General features: G+C 37.0%; 1 protein-coding gene across 2 annotated transcripts; it reads right to left on the bottom strand.

The window, feature by feature from the left end:
• Positions 1-181: 181 nt before the first annotated feature.
• Positions 182-6316, bottom strand: smu1a (SMU1 DNA replication regulator and spliceosomal factor a). Of its 2 annotated transcripts, XM_014988623.2 has the most exons (12): positions 6218-6316; positions 5197-5407; positions 4851-5003; positions 4407-4517; positions 4197-4325; positions 3967-4086; positions 3526-3642; positions 3195-3322; positions 2919-3045; positions 2248-2415; positions 2010-2162; positions 182-834 (listed from the first exon to the last, which is right to left on the bottom strand). In XM_014988623.2, exons 1-12 carry the CDS (start codon positions 6241-6243, stop codon positions 736-738), a joined length of 1542 nt encoding a protein of 513 aa, XP_014844109.2. In that variant the 5' UTR covers positions 6244-6316; the 3' UTR covers positions 182-735. The 2 variants fall into 2 exon arrangements, with proteins under 2 accessions (XP_014844109.2, XP_014844108.2); XM_014988622.2 differs by having other exon boundaries at positions 4197-4517.
• Between the last annotated feature and the right edge of the window lie 1656 nt (positions 6317-7972).

Raw genomic sequence — 7972 nt, 5'->3', positions numbered from 1 at the left:
ATGAAAAATGGGTGAATGTAGGGTCCTTTTTTTCCTCCCACAAAGACTGGCTAAGAAAGTTGAGACATGTTTCAACAACTTAAAGCTTAAAAAAATGAAAACAAGAACAAAATTTGTTTGTTAAATACCTTACAACTCTTCCAGGTCTGTTGTTTAATTATACACCAAAATAATTGCACTGTTCAGCTCAGAGGGCTTTAATGGCACAGACAGAAAAATATTACATATACTTCCAGTAGATCTTCAAGTTGTCAAGTGATTTGCCAGAAATTTTCTAAATTCATATGAAAACATTCACACTTCTCTGCACTGAGCAAGTCTTCTTACTGTCATCTTTGGAGTTCTGTTTTGGACAAATGGAAAAATTTAAGGCATCAAAACTTTATTTTATTTTAAAATGAGGAGTTCCTGTCCAGCTGTTAAAAAACATCTGTGACAAAAACCTAAAACATTTCTCTGTCTAATAGAGAACTTTAGTCCCACAGGCTACATTAAAATGCCATAAGCTGCTAGATTTTAATGATACAAAAACTTAAAAAAAGAAAGAAAAAAACTGTACACTTTTTTTTAAATGAACTGCCTTTCCATTTATTCTGAGTGTAAAAGACTGATGGTTCTCCTGTACATCAAAGTCCATTTGATCCTGGGAAGGATTCAGAGTGAAAAAACAACAAAAAACAAACAAAAAGGATGGAAAAAATGAGAGAATGTCCAGGCTCCTCTCCTGAGGATGCTTCAGGGTCTCCAGAGTTTCAGCAGGCCATCCTCGCTGTAAGTGGCGATCAGGTTCTGGTGGGGGTGATGAGCGATGCCAATCACATCTTTCTCATGAACCTGAAGAAGAAAGCAGCAGAATCAGCCACCTGGAGTAGAACTTCACTGCTGTGCTAAAGGTAAAACTCAGTTTTCAACTTAGCAGTGGTCAAAGCTGCAAAAACTACAGATGCCAAAGAAGAACGGATTATGGTTGGTTTCTTTTCAGATCCGAGTGAGAACTCTTCTTCTAGAAAATCTTTCTTATTTTGCAGTTCTAATGTTAAAGGTTCTTTACTAAATTAAAAAGTTTACTGGTCTTTGAGTGGGTGAACTTGCATTATTAAGCCATTGTCAACATATTACTTGAAATTAGATTTAAAACAACATTATTGTTTATCGCTATAATTACTAAGACAATTTATCATCCAGCAAAATTTGTTACTGTGACAGGCCTAGATGGGGGAAGGTGTCTCCTTTTGTTTGTATGTAGAGTTTTAGAAGCACTGACTGCGTAAAATCCTTGTAATTTTGGCCCCTGAAAAAACAGCTTCAGTTTGTTGTAAATAAATTTTGCAGTAATTTCTGGATTTGAGTTGAGGAAGAGGTCTGGATTTATATTTTTTTAAATGCAGTTGGGTTAACTAGGTTGGCCATAATACAGGTGGATATAGATGATAGAAGAACTGAGACAAGACTTGAAAAGACACAAATAAAAGGCATAACTTTATGAGTAGTAGCAGCTGAGCCAAGATAACTTCATTAATATATAAACCCAGAAAGTTGTTTGAGAGAAAAATTGTTGCTTTCCAGTCAGTGTTGCAGAACATAAAGTATCAACGTGGTAGATAAAAAAGCTGACAATACAGCAAATACCTGCACATTTAATGTTCTGATCAAAGCATTATAGTTTCAGTAAAATATAGATTTTAAAAACAAAGCATGGATGTCAGGGTTTCTGCACACATTTAACTATATTACTAAAGCTACTTTTTAAAAATAAAAGTAGAGCAGCAAAGCAAGTGGGGAAATTTGTTTAAAGGCAATCAAAGCACAATAAGCTTAATTTAGAAAATCATTGATTAAGATACAACCTTGAGTATTAATCAGTTTGTGTTTGCATCCTGCAGGTTTACGTTCTCGCCATCAGTACCTGTGTGGAGATTTGCCTGACAGATGCTGCACCACAAGCGGTGCAGGGGGTGTGCTGTGATATTTTTGGACTCTTTGATCTGTGTTTGCGTGCAGCATCGTACCGTCAGTGTTCTCTCCAGTTTGCCTGTGACGGTGCTGAAGCAGTAGAGCACAAAGTCTTCACCTACGCAGTAGATCCACTCGCCGCGGGGCGACAGCGTGCAGCACACAAAGTCACCGCCTTCCCTTTTACCGGAGCTGAAACTCCTCACAATCTGTGTTCAGACAAGAAAAGCAAAGATGCTCACATAAAAAGAACATATAAAAGCTTGAAAATATATACTTAAAACTTAAACTTACCTGTCCCTGCATGTTCATGATGACCACTGTATTGGAGCGGTTACACACTACGAAATGCTCAGGGTTCTTGGGCAGCAGGAGGACATTGTTGACGGTGATGTCTGTGCCAGCTGACGTACCGAGAGGCTTAAAAGTGCTGCTGCACTCTGTGGTTTTCACGTTCCACACCTGAAAAGAAAACACAAGGAAAGAAGTCGGTATGCTGCAACCGGACTGGATGATTCATGTTAGGATCCCAATAAGTTAAAGAGAAAGTCTGCCATACTTTTTCAGACTCAAGTTCTCTTTCATGTACTATTTATTGAAGGAGAAAAACTGCCTGTAGGTAAGGATTAATAAATTAATTGTGGTGACTAAACAGAAAAATTAATGGAGGGATAGACACAGGGATAGGGAGACAAAATAATAGGTGGATGGAAAACTAAAAGGAGGAGCAAAGTAATGAATGGTTTGCTAGAGTGTCTAACAAATGTACAGCTGAATGGTTGAATACACATATTTGGATGAGCATCTTTTAAATAAAAAAACATGATAAAAAGGTGATTTAATGGAGCAGAAAACTGATCTGAAAATCTGGATGTACATAAATGTACAGACCTGTAAAAACAATTTAAATCACTCTCTTTTCTTTTCTATAGTTTGTAAAATCTTAACATTTTTCAATATCTTACTTTGACTGTTCCATCTGAGGACGCACTGATGATGTGATGGCCGTCTGGGGTAAATGTAGCTTCGTTGACAAACGAGGCGTGGCCACGGAACTCCTTCAGTGATTTACCAGATTTCAGTCCATGGATTCTTGTGCAAAACAAAACAAAAAAACGAAAAATGAAAAGAGTTGAGCACGCGTGTTCAGCAAAGACTACAAAGCCACTTGAGGCTTTCAAAAAGCTGCACTTACAAAAGTGTTCGGAGTGAAAGAGAGAAGTTAGTTTAGATGAGTTTACCTGATGGTCTGATCGAAGGAGGCGCTGAGCAGCTGGCTGGTGTCTTTACAGAAACTCACACAAGTTACTCCTTTGCTGTGGGCGCGCTCGAATCTCCTCAGACACTGACCACTCTGAATCTTCCACACCTACATGCAAGTATGCAAAGAATTTAATGATGATTCAAGGCAGAGAGAACAGCACATACTGCTCCATCATTCTATGATTTTATGCTTTTTTTACATAAATGTATTTTACAACAATAGGGAATGAAATAAGAATGTAGAATGAAAACAGTAAGAGTTAAACTGTGTTTTAAAAACATCAAAATACAACAGATACAAAAAGTGACCTTAATCTTTCCATCCTGGGCTCCAGTTGCTAACATCTCGGTGTCTCGACTGAAGCACATACACAGCACAGCATCATCCATCATCATGAAGTTATCTTGAGCCTGATATTTCAGATCCTGGAAACAGGCAAATTAAGTCTTGTCAAACAAATACACAAATTCACTGCAAAAGCACAAAATCTTATCAAGTATTTTCTGTCTAGTTTCTAAGACAAATTTCCTACTTGTAATTATGTTACAAGTAACTTTTCAGCAAGATATAGGAGCTTGTTTTATGTAATGAATTCCTTAATATTGATTTAAAAGTACTCGTTCCACTGGCAGATTCTTTCACTCATAACTAGTACTTGCACTAGAAGTGAGACCAAAAACAGTAAGATTTTGTGTTTTTAAGTGCATACATTTTGTTTATTCAAATCCTAATTCGGAAGATTATTATACCTTCCTGATTTTTCCAGTGGTGAAGTTCCATACTTCAATGAATCCGTCCACAGACCCAGTGACCAGGTACTGACCATCAGGGGAGAATCTAGAACACTCCACGTGAGATTTCTGTCCAAACTGCAGAGAGAGAAAATGACTTATATCCAGCTCGGCTAAATGAGCAGCTTGGATTAAAGAGGGGCCAATATAACCCCCTCTGCAGGTCATATTTCTGACAGTGTGGGTACCTTTATGTGCCTGCTCAGCTGAGTGGGGAAGCGCTCCTCCTCCACGTCTTTCACAGCGGCTTTACCTCTGAACAAGTCGATGGTCATACCAGGCGGCAGGAGACCTTGATGCTGCTGCCACTTCAGAGACTGAAGAAGGAAATTTAAGAGTTGTGAAATGTCAGCAACTTGTGTATATAATGCAGGTTTAAAGGTTTTAAGGTTACTAACCTGTCCCAGCAGAGCCATGAGACGGGAGGGCGGCACCACGCTGACCTCTCCTGCCAGGGCCTGAGCGATGGCCGCGCGCCGCTTCTCTTTACTGCTGCCATCTGGGTAAGCCTGTACAGAAACGCATCCAAGTAAGTTACAAAGGGAAAACACAGCAAAATTCCACATTGTGCATTAGTTCTTCAGTCAATTTTTAAAGTGCACATATAAAAGCTTAAAAAACACATGTGACAAACTAGAGCTTGGAAATAAATGATCAATATATAACAAAATCAATATCAGCAGAAAATGCATCCAACAGAATGTTCAATCCAGAAGCAGAGACCTGACTCAATTTGGAAAATTAAAATCTCCCCCAGATCAGTAAATTGGATTTAACTAGGACACTAAACTAATACCGTAAGGATAAAACAGTGCTGCATCTGCTGCACATGTTGCACTCACCTCTCTGGGATCGAAGTAGGAGCGAGCCAGCAGGTTCTCCAGGTGGATGTATCTCTCTGGCTGTGTCTGTTTGAGCATGATCATGGGATCGGTCTGTCTGAGGAGTGAACGAGCAGCACCGAGCTCTCTCAGCTCAATAAGCTCCAGGACAACCTGGTCAGGAAAAGGATACCCAGGTTAATAATAAGCTAATTTTATAAACACATCTAATATAATACATTGATTATAACTTAAAGCTAGTCTGCAATAGGTCGAAATGAGCTAGAATAACTATTAAAAAACAATACAGTTCTGAAAATGTTGATGGGTAGTAGAATGTAACAAAAATAACAGATTAAAGACTCACCTGTTCATAAAGATCTATCAAGGTTTTATCTGGTAGCTTGAGGGACTGGATGGCTTGCAGAACGGTATCCCAGTGACCACTGTTGATGTCCGCCACAAAGCTTTCTATGCTGTCCACTGTGTTTAGAGACACTGTTGTCTCCTCTTGCAACGTGGCCAGGGTTCGGTGCAGATTATTTTCCTTTAAGTACTGCATAATCAGACGCACCACGCTGGGAAGACAGAAATTATACTGGTGATTTAGCTAATATGAATACTGAATGTTATAGCTGGCCACAATGTGTGCTGTCGCTGTTTTTCATGTTAAAAATATAATATTTTACATGATGTTTTTGTGTACAATTCTTTTTAAATTAAGCCACTTTTTGACATGCAACTTGTTTGGATATTTAGGAAGCATGCCTAATATTATTAATCTATAAAATCTATGTCATCAACTCATATTCTTCATTTAATGGGTTCATAAAAACCCATTAAACAAATATATACTAAAAATAACGCTTTATTAACAAACCTCCTTCGTTAAAACGTCTCTGCTGCAGAAAACATTTCCATTTAACAGAATTATGAAGGAACTACGGAGTGCATCAAATTACAAAACAGTATGTCTACATATTTAGGCAAAACAGTACATGTTGCATGATAATGTCTTAATTTGCCCAAGTTTGACAGTTATAGCTGGATGAGCGAAACGCTAACTGATGCTAACTTTAGCTTCATTTAGCCTTTTCAAATTGTTTGTGTGTGGGGTAGTATAACTATGAAACGAGTGAGCAGTTAAAAGCCCATTCCTACACTACAATTAACTAAACAATCTACTTAGGCAAGTAGATGAGCAGGATATACGTTTGAAGTGCTTGAAATAGTTAGCATGCTAGCTTAGGGTGCTAACGTCGGTCGGTGTTCTGCAGCTCAGGATGAGAGAGGCCTCTCCTTAAATATAAATATTTCATATTCAGATATTATTCTGCAAGTTTTCATCAAACACATAGAAGTTAACTGTTGTTTCAGAGACTACTTACTCTGCAGATTCAACTTCAATAGACATGGTTATTTATTTCGATGAAGCAGCCAGAACACACTCCTACCGCATGAAAAAACACGAAGAAGAGATACGGAAGTTATGGAAGGAACTGTGGCTCTTCAAAATAAAAGCTGCAAGCAACGTCGTATTTTTTAGGCGTCAAAATATAATAAAAATTGATAAAATATTTTTTAATAAACCTTAGGCTGAGATCGATCGGGTGCCAAAAGAGAAATACAATAATAATTATATTATAAAACATATATATATATATATATATATATATATATATATATATATATATATATATATATATATATATATATATATATATATATATATATATATATATATATATATATATAATAGGTATGCATCAAATAAACAAACAAATTAAATATATAAACAAAAGCATGTTCTTAATTGTTTAAATGTGCTAATGAAACACAGATGAAAATAGAAATGAACAGAACTAAATTAATTAAGTAATTACATGTGAAATTAATTATCACTTTCACATTTTTTTTCATAAAATATCCATCACTTGTTGACGTTAATCTTGGAATACATTACACTTTATTTTGAAACCATTTTTTTCAATCGTCGTCCTATTCATTTATTTGCGCCTCTTAGATCAATATGCATCCCTTACTTGAATGTCATGTTTATTTTGTCTTTCCCATTTGAAGACTAGATAAGAGAGGCAGGCCTCTATGTCAGATCATGTCAGTATAAAATAGAATACATAAATTTATAATAGTGTCATCAATTACTGTGTCACTCAATAAATCTGAAATTAGTTTTGATCTTTCTAAAACGTTCAGTGTGAGATTATACTATTGAAATAAAAGTTGAAATACAGTATTCTCAGCCTTTATATAGATATTTAGCAGAGTGCTGATATTTATGGAGCAGTTTGATCTCTGATTTCACTCTTTCTGGTAGCCTTCTAAATAACATCAAAAATTTGATGTATCTATTAAAATTACAGTAACATATCTTCTATAAGCAAACAACTAATTATGTAGCAGCACATTAAAAGTCCTTCCAATTACTCCTGACTCACGTTTACTTAGATCATGAACAAGGTTATTAAGCGAGCTGTTATTAATAGACTGTACATAAAATATATTTCCTTTAATCTAGAGTTGCTGTAGTTTTAGCATGTGTAGCTGTTGTCTTTTTCTTTTATAAAACACTTGTTTATTTCTCTACATGATCAACAGGGGCTGCTGTCTGCACAGTTATGACACAGAGGCCCTCTTGACTCCTTTTTCTCTGCCAGTGAAGGTCTTTCAAGGTTATGATGATGCACCACTTCAATCTGCAGGGTTTGATTGTTTTGGGCAATCATGACATAATCCTGCTGTGAGCCCCATCCACATTCGATGTGAATTTGGCAACAAGAACACAGCAGAGCCCGCCTGGTTGTATTTGTCTTTGCAGATGGAGAAATATATTGGAAAGTGATGAGGAGCAACAGAGAGGATGGGGAGGGGAGGAGCAATGAGGAGCAGCAAAGTACCATAACACCCCAGTGCCTCAGAATACATTAACATGAAGGCAGAAAAAAATCCATCAATGTATTTTCTGCCCTATTCTCTCATGACAAAGCAGGAGCTGTTTAGAGAAAGCTTTCCAATGAGGTAGCTGCCACCGCGCTGGAAGACTGACAGCAGAACAAACGGCTGTAATTTAATCGCTTCATCCTTTGTGGGAAAAAACAAAAGATGATTCTAAATTTATGGCATTG

The sequence above is a fragment of the Poecilia mexicana genome, unplaced genomic scaffold (assembly GCF_051168715.1).
Source record: "Poecilia mexicana isolate PSO_F unplaced genomic scaffold, ASM5116871v1 scaffold_10, whole genome shotgun sequence".
Taxonomy (NCBI): Eukaryota; Metazoa; Chordata; class Actinopteri; order Cyprinodontiformes; family Poeciliidae; genus Poecilia; species Poecilia mexicana.
The sequence above is the reverse complement of the archived record's forward strand: the minus strand, read 5'-3'. Positions and strand labels throughout refer to the sequence as shown.